Source organism: Daphnia pulicaria, chromosome 6 (assembly GCF_021234035.1).
Source record: "Daphnia pulicaria isolate SC F1-1A chromosome 6, SC_F0-13Bv2, whole genome shotgun sequence".
NCBI classification, from domain to species: Eukaryota; Metazoa; Arthropoda; class Branchiopoda; order Diplostraca; family Daphniidae; genus Daphnia; species Daphnia pulicaria.
In genome coordinates this window covers 22430825-22458824 of record NC_060918.1, presented here as the reverse complement: position 1 = coordinate 22458824, position 28000 = coordinate 22430825, and the positions used below count along the sequence as shown (strand labels likewise).

General features: G+C 39.2%; 7 protein-coding genes and 1 long non-coding RNA gene across 12 annotated transcripts in view; 6 read left to right on the top strand and 2 right to left on the bottom strand.

Annotated features, from left to right (window-relative positions):
* Positions 1-28000, bottom strand: part of LOC124342686 (importin subunit alpha-5-like) — a 97078-nt gene that overhangs the window by 16689 nt on the left and 52389 nt on the right. The gene's annotated exons all lie outside the window — the stretch shown is intronic.
* LOC124342641 (dynein intermediate chain 3, ciliary-like) lies at positions 127-2948 on the top strand. The gene is made up of 11 exons (XM_046795707.1): positions 127-355; positions 419-580; positions 652-725; positions 793-980; positions 1041-1294; positions 1358-1511; positions 1575-1767; positions 1836-1971; positions 2034-2180; positions 2254-2676; positions 2756-2948. The coding sequence occupies exons 1-11, from the start codon at positions 143-145 to the stop codon at positions 2789-2791; spliced, it is 1980 nt and encodes a 659-aa protein (XP_046651663.1). The 5' UTR covers positions 127-142; the 3' UTR covers positions 2792-2948.
* LOC124342596 (protein SMG8-like) lies at positions 6476-10333 on the top strand. Its single transcript, XM_046795627.1, has 15 exons — positions 6476-6846; positions 6916-7060; positions 7120-7242; positions 7302-7511; positions 7573-7730; positions 7800-7981; positions 8047-8093; positions 8174-8254; positions 8321-8461; positions 8527-8787; positions 8860-8990; positions 9061-9452; positions 9520-9640; positions 9712-9930; positions 10006-10333. Exons 1-15 carry the CDS (start codon positions 6800-6802, stop codon positions 10304-10306), a joined length of 2559 nt encoding a protein of 852 aa, XP_046651583.1. The 5' UTR covers positions 6476-6799; the 3' UTR covers positions 10307-10333.
* LOC124342648 (cationic amino acid transporter 3-like) lies at positions 10583-13586 on the top strand. 2 transcript variants are annotated; one of them, XM_046795716.1, is made up of 12 exons: positions 10583-11077; positions 11145-11273; positions 11342-11497; positions 11577-11681; positions 11749-11834; positions 12109-12206; positions 12278-12520; positions 12581-12696; positions 12759-12922; positions 12993-13078; positions 13144-13166; positions 13256-13586. In XM_046795716.1, the coding sequence occupies exons 1-12, from the start codon at positions 10810-10812 to the stop codon at positions 13390-13392; spliced, it is 1611 nt and encodes a 536-aa protein (XP_046651672.1). In that variant the 5' UTR covers positions 10583-10809; the 3' UTR covers positions 13393-13586. The 2 variants fall into 2 exon arrangements, with proteins under 2 accessions (XP_046651672.1, XP_046651671.1); XM_046795715.1 differs by having other exon boundaries at positions 11749-12032.
* Positions 13713-16570, bottom strand: LOC124342614 (probable ATP-dependent RNA helicase DDX27). Its single transcript, XM_046795654.1, has 9 exons — positions 16246-16570; positions 15719-16188; positions 15604-15660; positions 15428-15540; positions 15093-15352; positions 14898-15014; positions 14762-14832; positions 14369-14683; positions 13713-14302 (listed from the first exon to the last, which is right to left on the bottom strand). Exons 1-9 carry the CDS (start codon positions 16532-16534, stop codon positions 13763-13765), a joined length of 2232 nt encoding a protein of 743 aa, XP_046651610.1. The 5' UTR covers positions 16535-16570; the 3' UTR covers positions 13713-13762.
* On the top strand, positions 17558-19441 carry LOC124342738 (enoyl-CoA delta isomerase 2-like). Of its 2 annotated transcripts, none has more exons than XM_046795874.1 (7): positions 17558-17672; positions 17747-18041; positions 18110-18307; positions 18379-18530; positions 18592-18712; positions 18775-19008; positions 19072-19441. In XM_046795874.1, exons 1-7 carry the CDS (start codon positions 17641-17643, stop codon positions 19222-19224), a joined length of 1185 nt encoding a protein of 394 aa, XP_046651830.1. In that variant the 5' UTR covers positions 17558-17640; the 3' UTR covers positions 19225-19441. The 2 variants fall into 2 exon arrangements, with proteins under 2 accessions (XP_046651830.1, XP_046651831.1); XM_046795875.1 differs by having other exon boundaries at positions 17747-18044; positions 18113-18307.
* On the top strand, positions 19699-23849 carry LOC124342644 (choline transporter-like protein 1). The gene is made up of 16 exons (XM_046795710.1): positions 19699-19795; positions 20020-20398; positions 20504-20608; positions 20708-20850; positions 20918-21004; positions 21080-21179; positions 21259-21322; positions 21386-21494; positions 21564-21642; positions 21714-21959; positions 22028-22134; positions 22195-22460; positions 22552-22718; positions 22783-22875; positions 22951-23043; positions 23121-23849. The coding sequence occupies exons 2-16, from the start codon at positions 20342-20344 to the stop codon at positions 23313-23315; spliced, it is 1911 nt and encodes a 636-aa protein (XP_046651666.1). The 5' UTR covers positions 19699-19795; positions 20020-20341; the 3' UTR covers positions 23316-23849.
* Positions 23939-26132, top strand: LOC124342935. Of its 2 annotated transcripts, none has more exons than XR_006918997.1 (5): positions 23939-24091; positions 24504-24735; positions 24801-24898; positions 24967-25190; positions 26009-26132. It is a non-coding gene; the product is annotated as an uncharacterized LOC124342935 (long non-coding RNA). The 2 variants fall into 2 exon arrangements; XR_006918996.1 differs by lacking the exon at positions 23939-24091 and adding an exon at positions 24246-24442.

Sequence of the window (28000 nt, the reverse complement as noted above, 5' to 3'; positions counted from 1 at the left end):
ATTTTTCGAATAACGCGAAATTGCGCTGCGCGACTAACAATAAGGACATGTACTTGTTTGTCCGCAGGAACTGTTCATATTGCAAAGGTGGAGCCAGTTACATTGTCAGTCCCGAACTACCGATCGACGAAGATTGATCAATATGACGGTTCCTCCAAAGATGGATCTTACCTGTGTTGTACGTCGACATGTTAAAGTACTGAGCAGGAGAAAATGTAACTTCTCCGACGCTGTTTTCAACCCGTCACAATTTGTCGACATTTTCCCGGATCCGCAACTGACATCTTTGTTTACCATAGCGAGGAGTAAAGAAATCGGAGTCCAATGCCAAGCTTGTGATGTTTCAGCACTTAATGTAAGTCAGTTACATTTAAATTTGTCAATAGCATTAAATAGAAAAACGTATTGGAAAATTCAGATCAATACGGATTGTGCTACGACCGAGGCCCACGGAGTTTTCCACAAGGAAGGTGGATGGCCTCGCGATGTCAACCCGCAAGAAGCCGATCAAACGGCTCGCTACCGCAAAAAGATCGAGAAGGATGAAGCTTATTCCCGCACAGTTCTACAACTTGGACATGTTGAATTGATATAAATTTGAATAATGTTTATACTAATAAGTGCAAACAGATTTTTTTTACCCCTTTTTAGCAAATGGAACATTACATCAAGCAAAACAATGTATTTAACATCTATGAGGATTATTTCACTGATTCTCCCGATGTGTAATCATCAATTAATTTAATATTTTTTCAATGTTTCTGGATGGCTGAATTTCTTTATTTCCAACAGGCAAACGCCAGATCCAAATCCTCTGCGAACCCTTCATTTGCTAAAGGATCCATCACCGATCAAACGCGCAGTCACTGGTCTTAGTTGGAGTCCCGATGGAGGAACTAAATTGGCCGCTGCTTATTCAGATCCATTTTGGAAAAATCTGTTTGACCACAAAGAAAACGATTCTTACATTTGGAATATTGGTAATATAACATTTGCCGATATTGCCGTATTGCAAGTAATAATTCCTTCCATGTGAATAGAAAGAGCTGTGCAACCAGAAATAATTTTACGCAGCATGAGTCAACTACGTTCCGTCTCGTTCAATCCGCGTGACCAACACATTTTAGCTGGTGGATCGATTTATGGCGCTGTGGGAATTTGGGACGTTCGTAAGAGTCAAGGTCCAGTCGAATGCGTCCCCATTGGTGTCGGTCATTCGGAAAGTGTCACTTCGCTTATTTGGAGCAATTCAAAGGCTGGAGGAGAATTCTTTTCCGCCTCTGGCGACGGCCAAGTAAAAACACGATAACAAATCATTTTGATTATTTCATTTTGATTGTATGATTAACAATAATAGGTTCTTTGGTGGGACATGCGAAAATTAAATGCGCCAATAGACGCACTTTTACTGGATCCTAGTTCAATGCCTCGATCGGAAAGCGCTTTATCTGCTAGTTGTCTCGAGTACGATCCTTCTATGCCAAACAAATTCCTAGTTGGCACACGTCAAGGTGCTCATTTCTCAATTCATTTCACCTAAAAATAAAAAAATGATGAATTGCCAATTTGCACAGGTATTGTGATGAATTGCAACAGAAGAGCCCGAACAACAGCTGAGAGGATAATGTGCCAATACGAGGCGCACTTGGGCCCAGTTCACGGTCTACATCGACATCCGCAATTGCCCAAAATATTTTTGACCGTTGGGGATTGGACCACGAATGTTTGGACCGAGGACATTCGCGATTCGCCCATTTTAACTTTAAAGTGTGTTCGCTTATGTTGATAAGCAGATTCAAATAATAACTTGTTTCATATACTCTGCTGCGTTGTAGGAATCAAAATGTCCAGTTACTGGCCGGAGCGTGGAGTCACACACGGCCGTCCGTCATATTCACTGCTGCAACAGACGGAGCTCTTTACCTGTGGGATATTCTCGCCCAGCGGATCACTCCTACGTTATGCTCCCAGGTCATAATAGAAAAAATTTGATTAAAATGTTGACAATTAAATTTAAATGTATTATTAAGCAGGTCAGCGAATCTCCGCTTTTAAGTTTGAGCACCCAGGAACACGGAAAAATCATGGCAGTTGGCAGCAAAGACGGACGGTTGTCCGTCATTCAAATAAGCGACAATTTGTCGACAGTAACCAAAAACGATAAAGTAGCGCTTACCTCGGTATGATATAAGTTATAGCTGGAAGAAAATTGAATAGTCTATATAAAGTCCTATAATCCAATCCAACACACAGTTATTGGAACGAGAAATCCGAAGAGAAAAGAATTTGGAACAGCGGACTAAAGACAGCAAGAGTAAACAAGGACCCAAAACTTCCATTTTCCACCTGGCGATTGCAACAGTGACCCAAGCCGCTACGCAAGGCTCATTGGGCGTTCAGAAACCTCCGTCTCCCATCACCTCGCCATCTAAAAAAATGTTTGAGAGCTTGAAGGAGACACTCCAGGCACTTAATATTAATCAAGAGAATAGGCCTACAAGCGGCAAAGAAGTTAACGAAGGATCGGTTATTGAACCTTCGGCTGATATGTTGCCAGCCACTGATAAAACCGGAAGCCAAATCAACGTATCTGTCTCTCACGCTGCTCCAGTGGCGCCATCCGTTGATCAGACTCTGCAATCTTCCGAAGAGGCTTTCTTTGAAACCATTGATCAGGTATAATATTTGAGTTATTTCGTTATGATATCAGAGAATGTCATGTACAACTTTATTTGTTTTAAAATAATGATCACAGGACATACTTTCCCGTGGAATAGAAGAAAAACAATGAGTAGACGAATAACTAGTGCACCAATGATTTTATTAATCCGATCCGCATCAATATTTCCATTATTCAAATGTTTGTTTTTTGGGAGAACGGGGGTATAATTAAGAGAGGTGTTGACAAAGAGTGTTATACAAGCAAGTAAATAAAAGTTGTAGGGGAATTAGAAGTAAAAAGCGGTAAAAAGTCATTGCATTCATAAGTCTTCTTGTTCTTGTCTCCTGTTCTTCTTCCGGCCATTTCTCTTCCAGTCACTTTCTTCCATGTTCTTCTTCCGGTCACTTCTCTTCCAGTCCTATCCTTCCGGCCATTTCCTTCCAGTCACTTTCTTCCATGTTCCTCTTCCGGTCATTTTCTTCCAGTCCCATCCTTCCGTATATTATTCTTCCGGTCATTCATCTTCCGGTCACATTCTTCCATGTTCTTCTTCGGGTCACTTCTCTTCCAGTCCTATCCTTCCCGCCATTTTCTTCCAGTCACTTTCTTGCATGTTCTTCTTCCGCTTTATTTCTTTTTCTTAAAAAGATTTTTCAATTTGTTTTTCGCTTGTGTGGCCTTCTCTTTCATCGCTGCTTTGGCCTTTGCGGCCTTTTCTTTCATCGCTGCTTTGGCCTTTTCGGCCTTTTCTTTCGCCGCCGCTTTTGCCTTTGCGGCTTTTTCTCTCGCCGCCGCTTTGGCCTTTTCTTTGATCTCATTAGTTTTATCTTTTAACATTTCTGTGGCCGCATCAGCTTTTCTCTTCAACATTTCTTTCGCTCTATCCGCCTGTCTTTCGGCAGCATCTTTTGCCTTTTGTTTCACATTTTCAGCAGTATTTCGGATTCCTTCTTTCATTCTGTCGCTAGTTTCTTGCCTCTTTGATTTAAACATATTTGAAACAGATCCCAAAAACCCTTTTCGGCTCTGTTTTACAGTTGGAATTATGGGATGTACTGGTGCTGCTTCCGAGACATCTTCGTTGTAATGTTGGTCATCTTCTTCTGGTACGGAGAGATCTTCCGGTTCTTGTACCAAGCCTTCGTCGTTCCCTTCTACCGTGGTTGTTTCCATTTCCGGAGCTTCATCCGGTTCTTGCGAGGGTTCTTGTAGATCCTGTATTATATTTGGGTACAAATGATGCTGATGTTCATCATTTGTATCATCGCCAACCTCCTGTTCATACTGCGGTTCATGCTGTTCATGCTGTGGTTCATCCTGTTCATGCTGCGGTTCATCCTGTTCATACTGCGGTTCATGGTGCGGTTCATCAACGTTCTCCGGAACACCCACTTCCTGATCTTCTTCTTCTATTTGCTGTGGTGCTACAACAGTATCATCGTGCTCTTCCAGAACATTTGTATCTTCTGCTGTCGGGTCCATTTCATCATAATCTGGTGCCGAGTCTGGTGCGGAAGCCGGGTTATCAGACTCATGTTTAACGTCTGCTGCTGGGATTTGCCTCAAATCAGGTGCGGCAGCACCACCTGCTGGAATGAACCAGCTCACGGACAATTTTACATTTTTAGGACGAGTTTTAGCCTGACAAATCTTTGTGCAAGATGCAGCTGGTGAGGCGCTACATCTAGTCCTTGGTGGGTTAGCCTGATGAACAGCAGGTTGGCAACGAGGGACGTGTTTGCCAACTAAATCTCTGGTGACACTTTTTCGTTGGACGCGTTGGACACATGCTGGAGATCGTTCAATATTGGATGATGGTGGGTACTCGTGGTCCGAATAATTATGGCGTCGTGTGTTTCGATCATATTCGCTGTGACTACGACAATCAGGATTTTGATTCTCGTAGTAATGATCGCAGTGTTCATTTCGATCACACCCAGAGTGACTAACGTTTCGATTCCTTTCGTAGTGATGATTTCTATCATTCTCGGAGTGATAATCTGGGTACCGATTATTTTCGTGGTAATGATCGCAGTGTTCATTTCGATCACGCACAGAGTGACTAACGTTTCGATTGCTTTCGTAGTTTCCACGCGAAACTCCGGCTCGTTCACGTCGGGAATGATAATCATGCTCGTTTCGTTCAGGGTATGGACTGTCGGAGTAGTAATTGCTGGGATATCGATCACTGATGTCACGATTGGGGTATCTTTCCGGTGCGTAATGTGGTGGAATACGCTCTTGGAGTCGCCCGTGTTCCATTACCCTTTGCTCTTCACGACGAAATGCTTGGGTGTTTCTATTTCGCCTTTCCTCATCGTCAATGTTAATGACGATGGTTGGAGAATACGTCAGTTGGAAATTGTTTCTCATGTCAGGGTTAAAATGTATGGGATTATTACCGGGAAAAGTCTGATGGTTTGGTATGGTCACATTCAGGTTTCTTGCCGTCAACTGTTCGATTCTGCTCCGAGGATCGGTGTCATACCTCGGATCTACGATTTCACCACCAATCAACATTCCGTTGCTGAAAGGTATTCCCAAACTTTTGTTCGACTCACTCGTGTAGCGATTCATTTTGGTTTTTGGTTTAGCAAAAACAAACAGTTAATTTTCGTTGTTGAAACACCACCTTTATATAACCTCGTATCCACGCTTTCCTTTTGCAACTGCAATCCTGTGGGATTTTTCATTTATAATTAAATACCCTTACAAGTTATTTACATTTAGTTTGCAGGATAACATTCTCATGTTTTTTTCAAATAAAGTTCAGTTATTAAAATTAAAACATAACAATCTGTTAGTTTAATAAAAGCAAAATTAATTATTGAAAATGCAAATCTGGTTGTTGCGCCATGATGGTGATTGCGCAACATAGGTAAGATTACGTAAGCTATGTTGCGCAATCCATATATAATAAAACAGCAAGCTTTTGGGGGAGGAGCCTGTGTCTGTCACGGACATTTTGGGGGAGGAGCCTGTGTCTGTGTCAACACAGGCTCCTCCCCCAAAAGCTTTTATGGAACATGCCCAAACATGCCCAAACAAATCACCACCAGATGTCGTTGCCGTGATGACGCAATTTTTGATGACGCAACAACCAGCATCACCACCAGATGTCTATAGCATCGCCGTGATGACGCAATCTTCAAGTAAGGTACTGACTGGGCAGATTTCCCACGATAAATTCTTTTACGGGCAGATGATTAAATTACAGAAAAGCGAATAGCAAAAGATTCCGACTTTACGCTAGGCCAAAAATCCCCGGATTTGACCGGGGCTCAGGTTACTCGTCCATATATAATAAAACAGCAAGCTTTTGGGGGAGGAGCCTGTGTCTGTCACGGACATTTTTGGGGGAGGAGCCTGTGTCTGTGTCAACACAGGCTCCTCCCCCAAAATGGAACATGCCCCAACATGCCCAAACAAATCACCACCAGATGTCGTCGCCGTGATGACGCAATCTTTGATGACGTAACAACCAGCATCACCACCAGATGTCTCGCCGTGATGACGAAATCTTCAAGTAAGGTACTGGGCAGATTTCTCACGATAAATTCTTTTACGGGCAGATCGTGCTACAGAAAAGCGAAAAGCAAAACAGTCCAACTTTACGCTAGACCAAAATTCCCCGGATTCAAACGGGGCTCAGGTTACTCGTAAAAAAAATAACCACGATGCTAGAGCCATCTGGTGAATTGTTTTGGAAATTATCTGATTAAAAAAGCAATGGCCTATTCTAAGGCTTTATCAAACTAAAAATATAATCTTAATGACTTCCTGTGCCCTTTATTTTCCGTGCGTTTGGAATTAAGAATAACATGCTACTATTTTTTTATGACTGATGTATATTTTGACATGCATCAGCGTGTGGCGTGCGTCTTTTGTTTTCTGTTTTGATTGCAGACATTGGGAGACGTTGTGTTTAGACTTCAGGCAGAAGTGAATGTGCCACATTTCAAAGAATATCAGATAAAAGTCTGCAGCTTTTTAACAAGCTTAGTTGTGTTATCTCCCAGCATATTTGGATGAAGAGTTAAAATACTAGTGTGAAATAATAACACCCAGAAAGAGAAAACAGAAAAAAAATATCCTAGGAAACTCCCAACATTTCTATCGTTTTCTGTTTATATCAAAATGCTTTATGGAACTAAATTTCGTTTTCCAGTCAAGGTGGATGACAAGTAAGACATATTAGCTGAATAGCTTATGTGAACTGCCAAAAGTTTGAACTAATGTTTTATTTTATGTAGGATTTTTCCAACAAATGATCCAAACATTACAGTGGTTAGTTTCATAGGGAAAACTAATCTGGTTAACCAGCTTCCGACGAAAATCACTTGCATAAATGATTACTTTAAACACCCTATCTTTCAGAATAGTGAAATCAGCGAGGAGGTTAGTGAATTTAAGCTGCAAGTCATTACCATTATTTTCCTCTAATCATTTTTCTTCAGAGTTCAATAGAGGGTTACTTCTGCCCCAAGAAAAAAGTCTTGTTTCTTTATTGCAACAATATTTATGATACAAATACATTGTTGATGCTTGATAAACTGGAATTTGACAACTTGTTTGAAAAGGTAAATTTCCCACTGATATATTTTAAAATATTTCTTATATTTGACTTATTTCATTGTAGGGTTTCCTGCACTATTTTTCGAATTTGAGAGATACTTCAACAAGACATCTCATCTTTTTGTTTCTCGTTTCTCATATCTGTGTCGTAACTAACGCCAGCTCCAATTTCGATTTAAACTACATCCAGTTATTCAAAACATTGGACAGTGTTAGGATAAAATTACAGAGTAGTGTTGCAGAGGTACTGAAAACTGTCCCTGGCTTACCAAAGGTGATTAAACCATCTATTTATAAACACAATTGAGCTTAACGTTAAAATTATGCCTTCTCAGGATTGGTTGACACTTGGTAGACTTTGCTCTCCACGTGTGCTCTTCTACTTTGAACAGAGACCACCTGTCCTTGATGACAATTTAAAATCCCTACAGCATTTAATGGAAGATCAAATATACCGGTTACTCAGAAAATGCCGCGTGATAACTAATGTTTGGTAACTACTTTTTGGGACTTTTTATGGAAACAAATATCAACCTGCAAATCCTTTTTTCTTCCTATTCAGCACAAATTCACTCTTCGCTATTCCAAGCAATCAAGAGTTTGTTTTCTTTAAACCAAAGCAACAAGACAGATTCACGTTTTTGTTAGATTTGTTGAATGATACATTTGAAATTGGGAATTCTGAGAATTCAAATGATTTTCGTGAATTTCTTAACCAACATATAATTTTAGCGCAAACTGAAGGTCAGAAAAACATTAACTTTCTTTGTATTGGCATTTTTATAAACTATCTTTATTTCGATATTCAGGTTTTTCTGATAACGTGGGAAGACACATTGGGCCAAGTATTTTTGTGGTACTAATTTCACATTTTTGATTACACCTATAGACTTTAATTCTTAACTCGAGTCCCTAAAAATGTTGTATGTTTTTAAGCTTCCACCAGCAAGGGTGTGGTTTGACGTCGCGTTCAAGTTGTTTGACTTCTTTACCAACAGTCCAGCCAGTGGTATTAAGGTTGTATGCCCACCAACTCTAGTGCAACGTCGTGGTCAATCTAAACAAACTGTTTTTTATTTGCAGGGATTCCAGCTACTACGTTCCATTCTGGATGTCGAAGGACAGTTCAGTGAAGCTCGTTGTTTGAAAGTTCTCCCTTTGGCTTTAGCGGCGTACCAAGAAAATTTACCCTCTCATTACAGTTCACAATATCACGAAAACAAGGTCTGTGGTGAAATTTGGCTTACACAACTTTTCTGTTGTTTGATTGAACTGATCCTGTGTACTAGAAAACGCAAGCCAAAGCACTGCTTTCTAGTCACGGAAGAGGTCCGGCTGTGCAAAAGTTTCTCGGTCGTTTGGATGTCGAGTGCGATCGATTTTGGCGTAACGGTCGGCGTATGTGCGAATTCCCCAGCATTATTGGCAATCCTTGCATTCAACCCGTGCACAGAGTTGTCGGCGAAGAGAATGGTGAAAACAAATTATCGGTTCTTCCTCATATGAGTGGCGTGCGCTATGTCTCGGCGTGTTCGTGCGGTAGACGTCAGGTAATAGGCTTTAATTTTAAATGTCCCTCATTCAGCACATATGAAATATTCTGTGATTAATTTATCTTAAAGGCCAACCGAGAAGATCCATACGATGTCAAATATGCCAATTACGATTTCTATCGTCTGATTGAGGAGGAATGTTGCGGCCGTCTTCGACACATTACGTTTCCGATATTCAAACCCAGCAGCGAACATTTCGAGTACGTCATCATTTCAACTGAATTTCAAGCCCTCGTTTGGTTTAATCCTTTGCTTCCATCTATTTTTTAGAGCGGCAAAGTTGAAGGGTTCTTCTAAATCGATGCACTTTGCTAAAGACGTCGAGAAATTGATTACGGGAACTGAGGATTTGAGTCTCGGGCCGGACGAAAATGAATTTCCTGCTCTGTCGGTGGATCACTTGAGTCAAGTTGCAGCAGACGACCACGAAGATTCGCAGACTTCTTTGGGAAAAGGAGAAGCTGCCGAAGCCATTGACGATGAAAACATGATTGAAATAACTGGGACTCACGAACAGCCAACCATATCCACTCGAGACTTTTCCACGACTGAATATCTCCCCTGCATGCTTCACGTGCATTCACCCGTGGGCATCTTGCCACGTTACTCCTCTTGGAGTTTAGTTTGCCTGGGCTCGTCCAGTTTGTATTCACACAATGCAGGTATAGGTTCAAAAGACTTGGTTTGTCCAAATCGCAAACTTAAACGGAATTCTAATGGCTTCCCCAGGTTTATCAGATCAACCAGGATTCCTTACCGGTTCCGGCTTCCTTTTGCCATGGGACATCCCCGTACGTTTACAGCACAACGATTCCAATAGCCTGGAAGGTCGTCGTACGCATAACATTGGGTATATGCATACCCTTTAATTACGTAATATCCTGTTAAACTCCATTATAAATGATGTTGTAATGTGTACAGGTACTCTGGTAAAGGAAAGCGTGCCAAACAAGGACAACACGAGTTTACTGTCAAAGTTTTCATCGGAGTGGAATACGAATGTCCACGGGGACACCGATTCATGAGTTCGTCTCCTGGGCGAGTCCTTAAAGCTACAGGTGCCGGATTGGTCAAAGATTCTGCTCAGCTTATTACGCAGAATGATGTCCCACTTTATCTACCTTGTCCTTGTCCCTACAAGTATGTTTACGCTCCAACAGTTGTTTTATTTTCTAATAACATTTGAGATATTAATGTCGATTTTATTTTTGTTAGTCGAGGTGGTAAAGCTTTGATTGCCCAGCTTATGCGACTTCACGTAGTGACGCCGAAAGCCGCTGTTCATGTGACGATCGATCCTAAAGTCCGGCCGGCTCCGCCTCCGTGCCCTGAATTTATCACTGGATTTTCAGAACCCGTTCAACTGTCGCCGAGCAGTTACTGGATCCTGCGCTTTCCTTACGTTTACGAAGACGAAAACCAAATTTATACTCTTCCTAAAGAAAGTTCACGCGCAGCTCAACACGGCTACCTTTTGAAAGGAACTTGTGGAGTAGTAGAACTAGCAAACGAGTGAAACAATACAATGTTTGAACAATGTTAATTTCAACTCTATTTTCCTACTTTTCTTTGCAAAGCATTTGCGTACAATAATTCCCAATCACGGTAGTTATTACCCGAAGCTTTTTCGAGTGACGCGTGTTTATATTAAGTTAATTGATTTCGATATTTTTAATAGATTGCTCGAAAGTCCATTAGTAGCCCATCTCGTACTAGCAGACAAACGTTTACTTTTTGCCACGTGAGATGTCGTGGCAATACACGTTTGCAAAAAGTGACACGAAACGTTCACTTGGCTTTCGTGGCACTGTAGTAGTAGCCCAACTCTTTGTTGTTGACAAGAAATCATTTCGTGTTAATCGGGACCTTCGTGCAACGAAATTTACCGTGGGAATAGACTCGACCAATTGTAATATGTTGAATTTCATGTTTGACATCAGTACTAGAGTTCCACCACACATTCCTTAATAGTTTCCATTATTTTATTTTCTAAAATAACGTGTGAAATATCTGTTTGCCATGTTCAACAAAGTTAACCTAATTTCCCACAGACTCTCACGGCGAAAAACGTATGCTGAAAATGAAGAAGGAGACTTATTAGAGAGTCACTCAGGAACTGGTCCCAAACTACTGAGAATTCTAAATTTGTTTGATCTCACTTTTCTTGGCATAGGTAGCACTTTGGGTGTAGGCATTTACGTACTTGCTGGAAGCGTTGCTAAAGATTTAGCGGGACCAGCTGTCTGTCTGTCTTTCTTGATTGCCGCTGTTGCATCTGGAATTGCTGGTATACTTATTTAGATTTTACTGCTGCTTTATTCTTTTAAAACTAAAAAAACTATTTTGTTGCCAAGCTTTGTGTTATGCTGAGTTTGGAGCAAGGGTTCCAAAAGCTGGGTCAGCTTATGTTTATAGTTATGTTACAGTAGGAGAATTCATTGCCTTTGTCATTGGTTGGAATCTGATTCTTGAATACTTGATAGGTATAACATTTATTAGTTGGTTTATGATTTTAACATTTATACAGTCATCTAATTCAAAATCGTTTAAGGTTCTGCAAGTGTGGCTAGAGCACTAAGCTTAAATGTTGATGCAATGAGCAATCATAGTATGTCTAGGTTGTTTACTCTTACAACTCCAATTCATGTACCCTTTATGTCAGCATATGCTGATTGGCTATCCATGAGTGTCACTCTGCTAATGACAAGTAACAAATTTATATAATAATACTGCACAACTGTTTTGTAGCATCTGAATAAACATATATTTTAATCTTTAAATTGCAGTTGTTTTAGCAGTCGGAGTCAAATCAACTTCACTTTTCACCAACACTTTTACAATATTAAATCTATCAGTTGTAGTGTTTGTGATAACTGCTGGAGCTACATATGGTAACTGGAATAATTTAACATTTTTTTTTTAATTTGTTTATAACTCTTTGGTTTATTTATTTCATAGCTAAACCAGAGAACTGGGTGTTATCGGTAAATGAAACACTCCAAAAGGATAATAATGTTGGAATGGGTGGATTTTTCCCATATGGAGTAAGTGGAGTAATGGCAGGAGCCGCTAAATGCTTCTTTGGTTTTGTTGGCTTTGATTCCATAGCCGCTGCAGGCGAAGAAGCTAAAAACCCGAAACGAAATATTCCTTTGAGTATTGTCCTCACTTTGGTTGTGGTTCTTATTGCTTATGTTGGCGTATCAGTCGTATTAACGTTGATGATTCCATACTATGCCCAAGTATATTCATCAACAAAATTTTTATGAATTTTTCCACTCAGTTTACAACTAACTTTTTCATTTACTACTTTATTAGGACAAGGATACGCCGTTGATCCACGCATTCCAGCAAGTTGGTCATTCATGGGCAGCTTGGATTGTCACAGTTGGTTCGGCTTTTGGACTTGCGGCAAGGTATAACATACATTTTAAATTTCCAATTAACCTGGAGTTGTTGACAATCGATTTGAGAAAATTACCTGCAGTTTGTTAGGCGCTATGATTCCAATGCCGAGAGTGGTTTATGCTATGGCAAAAGACGGACTCCTATTAAGATGTCTTGCTGCGGTCCACCCAAGGTTTAAGACCCCCTTTACAGCCACCATACTGACTGGCTCTATTGCAGCTATTTTTGCAATGGTTACTGATCTTGATTCTCTAGTGGAAATGATGTCAATAGGAACGCTTTTGGCCTATACTTTGGTGGCTGTATCTATTCTCATTCTCAGGTACATTTAACAGAAAGCAAATAAGCGCTAGCTTCATTTTTAATTCAAAATTATGTATAGGTATGAGTGGAATCCTTTAAAACACAATACTACGAGTTTAGACGCTGTATTACCTTGGCAACGTGAACCTACTGAAGATTCTTCGAAAAAATCCAAAATTATCATCTTCGTTCTATGTAGGCCTATTATTCGTTATTTTCGTCATTTATATTTGGTACTAATGAGAATTTTATTTCAGGTATTTTAATAGTGATTTCCTGTACAGTATTAGCTTCCATTCAAAAATCTCAAGTGTATCATGCTGGATTGATAATTTTATTGCTTTCAACTGCAATAGCAATGTTGGGCTTAGTTCTATATCTGTGTTTCTTGCCTAGAGCAATCAGCCGTGTTTATTTCATGGTAAACGAATATTGCTACGCACATATGCTGGTGTCAAATGGATAATTATTGTTTATAAATTGTTATCTAGGTCCCTTTTGTACCATTGATTCCGGCAATAAGCATATGGATTAATATGTATCTCATGTTCCAACTATCTCTTGCTACCTGGTTAAGGTTCGTACCAGTCTAAATTATTCCCTTTCTAGCGAAAATTAATTTTTTAATTTGAAATTTTACAGGTTTATTGTTTGGATGGCTGTTGGTAAGAAAAGCTTTTTTAATTCATAATTCAACTTGAAATTTTACCACTACACAGAGCGGTTATATTAATTGCTGATTATGCGGAAACAGGTTTACTCGTCTACGGGGGATACGGTGCGAGCCATTCTACTCTCGAACGAGAGTCCGTAATGTTGTCAGCTTTTTCGCCTGAAGACGACAACTCTCCACTTGTTAATTTATTAGTTATGAATGAAGACACGTATTAAAAAAAAAAACGAACGAACAATAACGTTAATATTGGTGCTTGACGGTTGTCGTAATATTTAATATTAAATGCAGAAATACTTTCGATTTATTCTGCCGCGCATATTTAACGATCTCTTATAGTAACTATTCCAGAGTGCAGATATAAAACATTCTATTGGAAAGATAAAGGCAATACATATACTACTAACCAAAGTTTCTGTTTTAGTATCGTTGCGTACCTTGGTGATGTTATTAGCTCCTCAGTTAAAGGTTTTTAAATCATGGAATCAGCTGGACAGAGGCTACAACTTACAACGAAAAAATAATTTTGAATTTCAAGTCAAAGTAACTTGCAAAGTGTATTCCGTTTAAAAAAAGGGTTCAATCATTTCATTTTCTTCCTTTCTTCGATTTCAGCTGTCGATTTTGAACATTTCCTTGGTAACGCAGTCTTTTTACCGATCTCTGACTTGTATCGGTCAAATCTGCAGCAAACGCCGATCCTGATTTTTTGGCAACTGGTGCTTTTGTAGATTTGACGTCGCTGACATCGTTATTTAATCGCATGCTCTTCGGTTTACTCATTTTCTTGGCAGCTCTTGCTTGCATAAGCATCACCTTTTTCAATTCCAGTTGCGTCCGCTCTTCAGATGTCATTTCACCCTTCTTCTTGGTCTTTTTCTGTTCCTTCTTTCGTTCATTTCGTTTGATTTTCTGATTCTCTCCCAACTTCTTCTTAGGTTTCGGTCTTTCTTCTGTGGCACCTCCTTCGTTGGCCAATTTAAATCGATCTTTTTCGTCCAAACGCTCCTGGTGTGTCTGGAACCACTGTCGCTTCGGAGCAGCAGGTTCACCTTTAACTTTAACCATTTTTTCAGCTCGATTGATTTGGTTTTCCATTGCTGAAAGTTGGCTTTCAGATTTCTCTTCCTATAGGGGTAAAAAACAAGATATTTAATCCAAGTTTTAAAATATTCATGTGAAATGTGCTCATACCGTAATAATGCTTTCCACATCCGGATCAATGAGGGCCAATTTCTTTTTATATTTTTCAAGAATCTCGTTTGGAATCAATCGTGATTTAACAGGATTGTTGGCCCTTTTAACGATTTCTTTGACCACTTTTCTTTCTCCTTCTCCAGCGAGTGATACGGAGACACCGCTTCGTCCAGCACGAGCCGTACGTCCAACTCGATGAATATAACGTTCGATAGTTGGTGGCATAGTATAATTTATAACTGTTTGCACTCCTGGGATATCTAAACCACGAGCTGCAACGTCCGTGGAAACCAAAATATCGATGTCTTCCTCCTTTAAGAGATAATACAAAGAGACGAGATTATTCAACGAACTAGCAATCAAATATTACTCTTTAATTTTAAGACATACCTTGAATTTTCTAAGAGCTTCCAGTCGCTGCGGTTGAGAGAGATTTCCGTGGAGTTCGCCTACTCTGATGCCTGCAATAGTAAACTTATTTTTAAAAACCTACAACAATTGAAATTAAGCCAAAAATGACAGATACCTAACAATCCAAGCTGAACGTGAAGCCTGTGACAAAGCATTTTAGTTTGAACGAATACCATGCAGTGGTTTCGGAAAGTTCGACACACAAGAGCACACAAGATTGCTTCTCTGTCACCTGTTGCATGTTAAATAATATCAGAAAATAAATTAATAAAAAAGAATAACTTGGGATATTCAATATAGGAGAAAGTACCTTCATGATTTGGCCTGATGCGAACAAACTCCTGCCTCAAATTGAATGCTACATCGCGGTTATTATTTACGAAAACCTTGATGGGTTTGTTTAAAGATACAGCGGCCAAATCTCGAACTTCGTTACTCATCGTGGCAGAAAAAAGCATGGTTTGGCGTTTACGGCCGCATTGCATAATAATTTCTTTGACTTGTTCAATAAAAAATTCATCCAACATTCGATCGGCTTCGTCCAGAATCAAAACGTCAATGGCTTCAAGACTGCAAATTTCGAACGACAAATATTGTTTTCTCACAAAATTCTTGATAACATATTTTTAAAAAGTTATGAAAAACCTGAAGGATGGAGTATTGCGCAAGTGGTCAATTAAACGGCCAGGTGTTGCGATAACAACGTCAGGATTGCCGCGAAGAACTTTTTCTTGGACTTTTAAATCAAGACCACCAATCTAAAGAAATGAAATTTCTAAGACTGTAGTAAAAGATTGAATGTTAATGTAGCAAATACTTACTGAAAGTCCTATTTGAATATTGGTGAACTGTGAAAGTTGCTTGGAAACTTGATAGACCTAATACAAATAGGTATGAAAATGTGTAAAGTAATAAAATTCAATTGCAAGATCTTACCTGAACTCCCAATTCTCGAGTTGGAACAAGAACAAGGACACGTGTTGTTGCTGATACCTTGGGACGATACATCAACCTCTCTAGAACTGGCAACATGAAAGCTGCTGTTTTACCAGTTCCTGTAGCAGCACAACCACATACATCTCTGCCCAGTAATGCAACAGGGATTGTAGCTGACTGAATAGGGGTTGGATGGACAAAATTCATAGAGGCAATGGCTTTCATGAGAGGACGAGACAAATTCATTTCATGGAAACTCTCTGCTGGCTCATAGAGCAACGACTCGTCAAAAAAATCCTCTCCCATCCCCAAATTTGGATCAACTTCCTCATTTGACTTTTTCTTCCTTAGTTTCCTCTTCTTGTCACGTTCTTTATCTCGTACATTGTCCTTTGTCAATTCATCTTCAGACAGCAAATTTTCTTCAACTTCATCTTCTATTTCTTGTTCACTTCCATCTTCATCCCCGCCTGTCAACAAAAGAAAGTCAGCTGACATTCTTAAATAACTTAAAAATAATATACAACCTTTATCTTTAAGCACTTGGGCAATTTTGTCGTCCGTCTTGCTTTTCGCTTTCCGTTTAATGTATTTTTGAACATCATCTTTCCAAGGGTCGGCGTTGTAGTCGCCGACATTTCCAATAAACTCAAACTCTTGGCTGAACTCCTTACTTTTAGTCTTGATTTCATCGCGTTTTAATTGTTTTGGTTGAAATTCTTCTTCACTTTCAGATGATGAATCGTAAAAGGGAATGTTTTCGTCATCGGATTCAATGGTTTTCACCAGATCCCACGTGCAGCCAGTAGCCTCCATGTTTTAAAAGTCGACTAAAAGTAATGTGTCGTCTGCAATGACAGGATGCCAGTTTGCAGCTTGTCTTCTTTCTACTTGTTTTACCAAAGGTAAATTTCGCAGATAGCGGAGTCAAGTTAATTTATAATCCTAATTTAAATCGCAATAAAATACATTATATTAAATGAACTTTGTACTTTTTAATGAGAAGCATCACTAGTCAAAACCACTTTTTTTTTAATATTCATCGTTACTTTAATCGAATGAAGAATTTTTTCAAATTAACTTTAACGGAAAAATTTTTATTTACAGCTGTCTTCCGACATCAGAAATGACGAAATAGCCAAAATCAACTCTCTTCACGTTGTTTAATGGAATACCAATCATGAGAACAATTAACTTGTCTGTATTTATTCTAACAGTAAAAGTCCCCAAAACCAAAAATAAAGCGTATAAAAGCAAAATACGGATTTAAAAAGGTTGCCGCTTGTGCAAGGTCTTGAACCAATAAGCATAACCGTGGGTCAACTCGTTCAAGTCCCTCGATTAGGGTCCCGCATTCAGATTATTTAACAAAATTAAATTAAAACAAAAAGACCTATTCAGGGCAGATGTGCCGACGTTTGTTTTTTTTTTTTCGATTTTCATATCGTGTCTGAACATGAACTAACTGGTCCCCAGAATGCTGCAAGTTCGTGTCACAAACCCTTCCTCGCTCATCACAAGCGAAGTCCCCCAAGATAGATCCGGAACGTCATAACAATTAGGCCATGACCCCCAACAACTGACTGAGTTGGAAAGGTAATCTTTTCGCTCTATACCCAGGTCTTAAAATGTATTAATATCGACTCTTGTCAAATTTGAATAAATAAAACTACTTTCTTATCAAAGGAAAATGAAACGTGCAGATTGTACAACGAGAGCTTAATTGATTTTACTTTCTTCGCTTAGTTACTTTACTACCGCTTTTTTTTAAGTTCGCGCTTCGCTTTTTCCGCAGCATTCCGTAAATAAAAATGACAACGTAGCAATGCAAAACTCAATCAACAGAGAGCAGACGACTAGACGAGTCAAAATCAGTCCGAATTAAATTTGGAAACAATTTTAAAATTAGTTTCTTTATAAAAATGATTGTCCCTAGCATTGCCCATTGCTTAAGGTATTTTTTTATTCAATATTTATTAAAATGTCCTTCTTTTATTCTTAGTACCTTTTTTTTATTACTTAATACAGAAATCGATGCTTATCTTTTTCACTAATGAAACCAATGGCATGCATAGGTACACCAAGATTAGTTTCTGTCATTGGGACTCATCGTTTTTCTACAAGCATCAATCAGCAGTTTGATGAAGCTCAAAAAAGACTACAAACCTTGAAAGCCAGTCCAGGAAATGAAGCCAAACTGAAATTGTATGGTTTATTTAAACAAGCCACGGTCGGAAAAGTGAACACAAAAAGACCTGGAATGACGGATTTTGTTGGGAAAGCCAAATGGGATGCTTGGAATTCCTTGAATTCCCTGTCTCAGGTTGACATTTTGTCGATAGCATCGATTTTGTGTCTCGTTTATTTACCCACTTGTTTGTTTGCCCGCAGGAGGAGGCTAAAAACAAATACATCGAATTTGTTAATAGTCTAGTTGGACCAGAGAATTCAGCTGAAACTAGTGCTGCACCGAAATCAGCAGCAGCAGGGTTTGAAGTGTCAATGGATGGTAAGCTCAGAATCATCAGAATCAACAAGCCAGAAAAGAAGAATCCATTTACTCTAAAAATGTATTTAGATTTCACCCAGGTAAATACAAATTTATATACTCTTTTATGACTGTGTTTCCAGCATGCAAATACTAACAGAAAATCTAATAGCTCTTAAAAGATGCCGCAGAAGATCAGAATACAACTCTTGTAGCTGTTACCGGAACTGGAGATTATTTTTCGAGCGGGAATGATTTGACTAATTTTACCTCTTTTTCCGGCTCTGTTTCCGAAGCTGCTGAAGAAGGAAAACGCAACTTGAAGTAAGTTCATATATTATCTGTCCAATTTTCTGTTTTATCCGTAATGTAATTTTCTCTTTAGAATTTTTGTAAACTCTCTTGTTGACTTTCCCAAACCAATCATTGGAGTTGTGAATGGACCTGCACTGGGTATAGCTTGTACGATTCTGGGATTGATGGACGCAGTTTATGCCACTGATCGAGTAATAAGCAACATGTCCCATTAACACATGAATTACTTTATCCTGATGTTCTTATATGTTAGGGATGGTTTCAAACTCCTTTCAGTGCACTGGGACAGTCGCCGGAAGCCTGCTCATCTTACACTTTTCCCAAGCTCATGGGATCCTTAAAAGCCAACGAAATGTTGCTTTTTAACAAGAAAATTACTGCCGTCGAAGCGTGCAAACTAGGTCTGGTCACTCAAGTCTTTCAAGATGCCAACTTCCAAAGTGAGGTGTGGCCAAAAATTAAGGAATGGTCCGAACTACCCATCAACGTGAGAGGATTGCTTGAGTATTTCTTTTAAATTGACTATAATAAATTTCACTTCTCTTTACAGTCGTTAGTTTACAGCAAGCAATTGAGTCGCCAGTTTGACACTGAAATATTGCACAAAGTTAACGATGCCGAATGCGAACGTTTGCTGGAGCGTTGGCAATCAGAGGACTGCATGGAAGCCATCATGAAATTTTTCAGTAAAAATTCGAAATGAATCAAATCCGTTTCTTAATTCAGACAAATGGTCTCTAATGAAAGACGTCCTGGTATATGGGTAAATGGTGGAAAGCTTTAAAAAAATATATCTATGAATTGGTTAGTAAAATGTTGTCATTTCACTTATATTTTTTAAAACTAAATTTCCTTTTTAAATTCCTGCGATAGAAATCTAACCCATCTGAATAGACAAATAAAGAAAAGATGAATCATAATTTTAGATTTCCTGATATACTGCAACTGCATCAGGGCTTCATTTAATTATTCATGGGATGCGGATTGAAATCATTTACTTTTCTCGCCGTTTGTTTACTCACACACGTCGTCAAGGTAACGCCTCGAAACAGCTATAACATCATCTCGAACATGGGTTGGGTCCGAAATGGTGCTTCCCGAACGAGGCCACAAACAAGGTATTTATATGACTTGATGAGAGTTGGATATTTTAAATCACATGTCATTCGTTTCATTACATTATATCCTGCTCTAGTAATCAACACAGAAATAGCCACCAAATCCCTACAATTTCGTTTTTTATTTGTTTAAATAAAAGTCTAGCTATTATTATGGTAAGACACACGTTTCATCAACAGCGTGAAAACCCAACCCCCCCGAATCACGTCAGAGCCAATCCCATTGGTCGATGGTCATGTGACTTGACGATGGGTTTTCTTGTCTGAATCAAAAAGGCTGTTTCCACCTGGAGGGCTTAATACGCTTAACCGTTTTTCACTTGTTTCCATTTCTTTTCTAATTCATTGTTGTCTTGCTTCGACTTTTTACGTCCATTCAGTTGCATTGAAGAGGGGAAGGCGTGCGGTTGCACGACTGCAGCAACGAAAAAGCCATGCGTTCTCTCGTGTCGTGCCGGCCCCATCCGATTCGAAAATCATTTCCCAGCATTGTTGGAAAGTAGGCCCAGCAACAACCAAGTCATTTCAACCAGTGACCTGGTTTCCAAGGGAATTTCGTGAATCTTTCGCCTGTCCGAATTTCATTTTCCCTTAAACTACAAAAGAATAAAAAGTGGATCATTTAAAATACTTTAGCGGAGGCATTATAGCTGGGAGAAAGTTTTGATTTCAGTTGTGTCGTCATCGTATTAAATTGCGTAAATGGGACCGTGTTGTTGTTGTGAATCATCTGACCGCGTCGAGCCGGGGCCGTCACAGGTATAAAAATCAGTTCTATGACTCATATAACTTTCTTTTAAAAAATATTTTAATTTAATTTTTGTTAATGTTGACTGTGGTGATTGATGTGGTCGGCATATTTAGATTGGACGACGGAAGGAATCGGAGGATTTCGACGGGATCGTCAACGAGCGCAGCTGTACCGACATTTTCTTTTTGGCACTCTTCCTGGCTTTTCTCGGCGGACTGGTATCGTACATATTTAAAATATATAGTCTTAACTATTTCTGTGATATTTTCCCTAGTTGATTATTTTAATTTCTACCTCGTGCGTGTGTTTATTTTTAGGGATATGGGCTGTATTATGCCGTTGCCCGAGGAGATACTAATCGCCTCGTTTACGGCTTTGACATGGACGGTGACGTATGCGGCCGGCCAAATCGCCCGCTGGCCAACATCACATCTAGTGGCAAAGATATGACTAGGCTGACGTAAGTTTACATCTCAAAATTGAATCATTTTAAAACATTTTTCATGGATTCGTTGAATTTTAATTAGATTTCTCGATGTAGAATCGCTAACTGTGAATCGTAATTTGGATCCGGTTATCGTGGGGAAATGTGTTAACACTTGTCCGGCCAGCAAGTATAACAAACTATTCGTTTTTGTTTCTCGACTTAATAACCGGAACCCCATTTTGTGATTTAAATTTTAATTCAGGTCACCGCCTATCCTGAACCGCTGTTTAGCCATTCACGCCTCGTCCACTGAGGCGACCAACTGGTTTTTGACATCCACGGGACTGGCCAAATTTCTCAACGTATAAATTTTCATTTATACTTAATCAAATTTCTTGTTGCGGTATAAATTACATCATTTGGCTTAATTTAAATATTTAGCAATTCGCCATCGATTTTCAACTGTGCTGGAAAGAGGTGGTCTACCTCTGCCTCATTGCATTGGGTATAATTTTATAACTTTCGATTATCCGTTGAATTCCATTTTTTTGAATTTTATTTTTTCAAGGTTTATCGCTGGTACTTACCGTTCTCTTCCGCTTCTTGGCCGGAGCGATGATTTGGCTCCTGCTGGTCGCCCTTGTCCTCGGTTCATTTGGCGGCACCGGTTACCTGTGGTAATAATAATTATTATTATTATCATTTTAAAATAAGCTCGTTACCGGTTTCGTGATGATATGATACAGGTGGGCGTGGTATGGCATGCGAGGCACTTCCGGTGAGACCACAATGCTGGCTTATGCAATCACCCTCTCAATCATTTCGGTATTCAAATTTGTCTTTTGACTTTTCACCATTTTTAATTGAAATTTTGGTTTAATCGACGATGTGTGCAGGTATTGATTTTGTTGATCGTTGTGGCCATGAGAAAGCGGGTCGAGCTAGTGGCTGCCTTGTTTCGCGAAGCCGGCAAATCTGTTCACGCTATGCCGATGCTCCTCATCCAGCCGCTTTGGACTCTGCTGGCATTGTGCGCTTTGTGCGCCGGATGGGCCTACGCCGCATTGTGGATCGAGAGCGCCGGCCAGCCAATTCGAGCGCCAGTAGGGACCGTCATCTTTCAGAAAGACACTTATTTGCAAGTAAGCGTCATCGCCCTAAGTTGAGAAACCAAAAGTTGAATATTGTATTATTGATTTGATTACATAAGGTCGTTCGATGGTACAATATCCTGGCCGCTCTTTGGCTATCGCAACTCTGCCTGGCCTTCCAGAACCTTATCATTGCCGGAGCAGTTGCTGAATGGTTTTTCACTAGGTATATAGCTAGTCTAAAATTCAACTTAAATTGTAATTAATTATTTATTACTTAATGCAGGGATAAATCACGTTTGTCGTGCCCAGTGGCCAAATCGACGGGCTATGCCGTCCGCTACCATTTGGGTTCGTTGGCCTTTGGATCTCTGCTCATCGCCTTGATGAAATTGGTTCGGATGTTGTTCAACTATCTGGAGCGCAAGTTGCGCAATTCCACGACGACGTGCTTCGGTCTAGTCACCTGCCTCACTTGTTTCTGCAAGTGCTGTCTTTACTGCTTTGAGAAATTCCTTCAGGGACTCTGCTCCAATGCCTACATCGAAATAGGTATACATTCGACCGTTTATTTCTTTTATGACGATTGCCCTTGGGGGTTTTTATTCCATTTGATATCCTCAAATTTAAATGAATCATTTAGGCATTTATGGGGAGAATTTCTGCTGGTCGGCCGGCCGAGCTTTCAAAATGCTGTCCAACAACGCCTTGCGGGTCATGGCAATCAACTCTGTCGGCGACTTTATGCTCTTCTTGGGCAAGGCCGGCGTCGTCACGGCCGTCGTCTTTGTCGGAATCGAATTGATCAAAGTATTGATTAGCATTCTTATATAATGCAATTATATTCCCATTTTATTTTTATTTTTTAAATAAGGATAAGCCGGGCGTTGTGTATATTTGGACACCGATCCTAGTGGCGGCCATTTTTGCCTACTTGATTGCCCATTGCTTCATTTCCGTCTTCGAGGTAATGATCATCATTTTAAAAAATCTATAGGCCACGCCCTTTGTTAAATTGACATAAATTTTGAATTTGGATTAGATGTGCATCGATACCGTTTTCATCTGCTTTTGCGAAGACTGCGAGATCAACAACGGACAGGATCAGCCGTATTTCATGAGCCGCGGTTTAATGGTAAACACAAATGATTAGACATAATTCTCGCTCAGTATTAAGTTGATAATGATCATTATTCTTTTCTTAATTAATAGGAATTTGTGGAAAAGAGTCAAAAAGCTCTGAGAGCTCGCGCTGGTCGTGCTAGGCAACAACAACAACAATCCCCGAAAGTGGCGTACGATAACAACCCGACGATGAATTCGGATGCCGGCGTTTGGAACACTGGCGTTCCGCCTCCTCCGTATCAATTCCGTCCCACTGCCCCTCCTCTCAGCTCCCAAAGATAAAAAAGGAAAAAGATCTTTTTGGTCGTCATCACATCGCCAACACGATGGCGATCAATGAGTCATTTGTCGTTCCTATTTTCTTATTTCCCCCATTGATACAAACCAAAGTACCTAAGTTAACTACACACCAGAACCAAGAATTGATGATGTTAACTTCAAGTTGGAATTTTCCTTGAGGGTCCGTTTGTTTCTGTTTGACGCCGAATGTGTTTACCCGCGTTCGTTATATTCTACACGGTTTTTTTATTATTATTATTAGATATCGGGTTGTTTGCCGTCATCTACGTTCTTTAAAGACTTGTTTAAATCCGTTTGTTTTCTACGCCCTTGTTTACACACACTCTCGTCGTGTTTGCACACCATTGGTGTTGTTCGTGTCCGGACACCGTGTTGTCTGTTAGCGTAGAGAATTGTTTCTTATAACGTGTTGATGATGAATCGTTTCCCTCTCTCACTCGATCCTCAACACAAAATAAGCGATCTGAACCTGTCACAAGTGATTCATGCTCAATTTCTGCAATAAAATGGAACCAATGTGAATGCTGCTGGGCTAGCTATAGTAGAGCTATTGGATCGTAATCCATTATCTGGATTGGCTTCTTTATTTTCCTTTAGGGCCTGTTCGGCAACGTCTCTCTCTCTCTCGTGTGTGTGTGTCACGTCGGCGGGAGTAAAAACATCCCAAAAATCCCGGCCCGTGTCCCGCATTCAGTGTTGTCTGCTCCGAAGGGGAAGAAGGTCGGGCGCCGGATAACTGTGCACACACAGGAATATAAGTATTAATTACTTTTTAGCATCCAATTGTTTCGCCTATTTTGCCTCGTTTCACGATGTAAACATGGGCGACACTAGCGACATCTGTTGTTGTATTGCCGGATATTTTAAATAGTTTTTAAAAATATCTTTGTAACGACAGTAGAACTCCATTTTTAAAAATTATTAAAAATACCCGACAATAGAATTCCAGTGTGCAACCAACTTCAAAATTCATTACCAGATGTCGCTAGTGTTACCATTGTTGTTTTTGCATCGTGAAACGAGGCAAAATAGGCGAAACAATTGGATGCTAATTAATACTTATATTCCTGTGATTTCAATTACCAAATTGAACTTCGTAACTTATGAAGGTTTATCTTCATCTAATTTCTTTATTTTTATACTGTACCAACTTATTTCTTCAAATTCTAGATGCATACTGTCAGTCATTCCAAAAAGTTGACTTAGCGCTCAGTCACTTTCCATCCAAATGATCCAATAGACCCATCATGTTGTCAAATCCTAAAACTAATGTGTGAAGCTCACATATCGTGGAATACAAATGTGTGGAGACAAGGTATTTCCCCATTACTGCTACCACACCAACCACACCAAACCAACCGCCTTACTAATAAATTCAGCACCAGTCACCCATATGATAAAGGTAAGCATCAATATAACCTATCGCCACGCTACTGCAATACTTCATGACACTTTTTTTAACATCAGGAAATTTACCTCAACCTTAGGAGTAAGGCTGTTGGTTGCTGTGATTTCCATTTTTACGATTTGTTATCATGAAAACTTCAGTGTGCTTGTTAGTAAAGGTAAAGATTGAAATGCTTTATTAACTGTTATATTTTCAATTCATTAATGCAATACACTTTTTTTACAGAGCACATAATAGATCCTTGAGCCAATGCTGACCTTTGTCTATGAAGGAAGAGGGACATCTAGCAACGTTCTGCTCCATCCGTATCTTCCCGACGTACACTCATTTAGCTTCACTGCTTTTGCTGCTACAACTTGTTTTACTTCACCGACGAGTTGGAACACTTCAGTGGTCGCTACCCTTTGCTGTTACACACCTGCAGTTACTCACCACGGGATTATGCCCAGGTACCCGACAACTGACTTACTTTCGTAGATTATCTACTAATAATCTAGTTGCGTTAAACTCTGTGTCTGTGTAATAATTCCAAAATCTGAAAATCAGGCCCTTCTTGCACGCAAACAAAGTTTTACTTGGACGTTTCTTTTTTCTAACGCTAGATGGCTTTTTGAAAATTTGCAGCTGTCAACAGTCAGTTTCAGTTATTTTGCACATCTTTTTAAACATTTATTGGCAGTTATTTTGTTGAAATATTTAGTGATAACTAGCGATAACTATTCCCCCAACCAAGCTCACTTGTTAGATTTTTGAAAATGTGTTTTTTTTTCTACTTCCGGTTTTCTCATTTCTGTCAGTAGTTTAGTAAATATTGATCTGACGCACAAAAGAACCACATATTCGTGATCCTCGTAAAATTTGTGGTAAAGTTCATGTTCTGTTTTTTACGTACGCTTACTTCCGGTTTCAAGAATTTTCCTGAACTGTAGTTCAGGAAAATTCTCGATTTTGGCCAAAATTTTGATTTCGTTTAAATCACACCTAATCGACCCCAAATTTCATGGGGATCAAGAATATGTGGTTTAATTTGACGACAGCTCAATGGTTGAGACGCTGTGGTTACTTCCGGTATACTTCCGGAATTTTTTTTAAAGACTAGCAAGTGAGCTTTGTTCTGTTTACAATTCTCAACATTGCAAGCTTGATTTAAACTTTAAAACATTGCATATTTAAATCTTTGAGCTAGAAAACCTGATTATTGTTCTTTCTGTATTATGTAACTTTTATTGGCATGTCAGTAAATAAGAATTGTTTTCTCTTTATTCAGGTAATGCAGAGGAAATTTCGAGAAGATTGACACCATAACGTCGCCGGTATCTCCAAAGTGTCAGCGCGGATCATCATTTGTTGTTGGTAATATGTGTTCGTTTGTGTTAGTTAACCCGTTGTCTGCCACGCCTTTGTTTTCCCCTAGCTTGTCAGCAATGGCAAGTCCCACCTTGGCCATGGATCCTTCAGACGTGGTGCGTAGAATAGTAGAGTACAACCACGATGTATAATGAGAGGTGGGCGAACCCGAGAGGAAAGAACTGTGCCAACTTTCTGAAATTGTTCTCACTTCTGCCGCTAGGTTCTCTAGTGTTAGTGGCCCTGAAATCTGGCGCCAAGTTTAACCATTGTGGATAAAGCATCTTGGTTAAAGGGTTTTTTAGTTTAGAAAAGTTTAGAAAATAAAATTAAGACCATGCTAGTTTGTAATAACGTAACACCAGTTACAATTTATTGATTTGAAAATTGTTAATTCTTGATTGTTTTTTTTTCGCTTTTGAAATGTAACAACAAACAAAATGCAATAAAAATTATGATTTTTCACAATTTGGACAATTTTCTTGACTTGTGTTGCTTACTTGACTTTTTGGCCACATCCATCTCATTTTTTTTCCACTTAGCTTGAAAGCGAAAACGAAGGACAATGTATTCATAGACTAGAAATGGAATTGTCACACGTTGATGTGTTTCACAGCAAACAGAGTAGAGGGTGAATTTCGACACCTTTTCAATAACCGACTCAAAAGAATCCCTGATATAGCTGTCCTTTCCATCGAAATGTTTAATTAGCAAATTCTCAACACTAGAAATTAAAAAAAAAAAATTCTGGGTAACTTTTTTTAGCCCACCCTTATCTCTGAGAATTACTAGGTTATCTGGATATTCAGAATCACTTGGAATATCTTCTTTTGTGATTAACGTGTCCATACATTCTTTGCATTTTTCAAGCCTTTTTCGTCGCGCATGTATCAAATACCCAGAAAGATCATAGACAACATGATCAAGGTAGGTGTTGTACGCTCCAATTTTGTATACCTGTCCATTGATTATTGACAGTCCTTTTGCCAGACGATCCTTCAATTCATCTTTTCTAGTCTTTGCCTCCTTCTGATTAGCTTTGAACTTATTTAACATACAGTCCTTGTAAGAGGTTAACAAAGTCATGCGATCATCTTCTACATTTGCGCTGTTTAGCGCGACTTTTGTTGGATAATAAACGCATAGCATTCGGAAGAGACTTAAAAAGGAAGCAACAGTTGGCATTTCTTGGCCACCACCAGACTGACGAATTATGCCGAAAAATCTCTAAAAATAAGAAGTATTAATTATTTAATGTACTACAGATGACAATCAATGCACTTCAATACTTCTATGCAATCTTGATTGAATTTCGCGGTTAGCACAAATTCGTAGTTCACTTCCTTTGACAATAAATGATTAGTGAGTTCGATGGTGCTTAGGGTTGTAATTCTTAATGCTTCCAGGGTAGTTTGTGAACAAAAAGAAGAAAAGCCTGTTGAATCATATGCAAGCTCAGTTTCCCATAGGTCTTCCAGGAATGTTTCTAAAACCTGCAATTCAAATAAATTTATTGGTATGAATTTTGTGTAATTCTACATATAAATAATTGTAATATGTAATTTGAAAACTACCTTAATTCCATTTTTCCAAGATCCATTGGATAAACTCATACAATTAACCATAGAACGGCCGTTCATTACATCAAATACGTTGTTCAACTTAAGAACCATTTCCTCTGTACCTTCAGTATCTTTAATTAGAAATCGATGTTATGAATACCACAGCAAGAAAAGAAGTATAAGTAAATGACATGCTACCTTGAAAGGAATGTTGTGTTTCCGGCATACTTCTGAAATACCGAAATCCATTGGCAACTGATTTAGACAGTATCTGCACTGCATACTTGACTTTCATCTTCTCAAATGAATTTGGATATAGATGCGTTTCTGTTAATCTGCTTAAGCCAGAA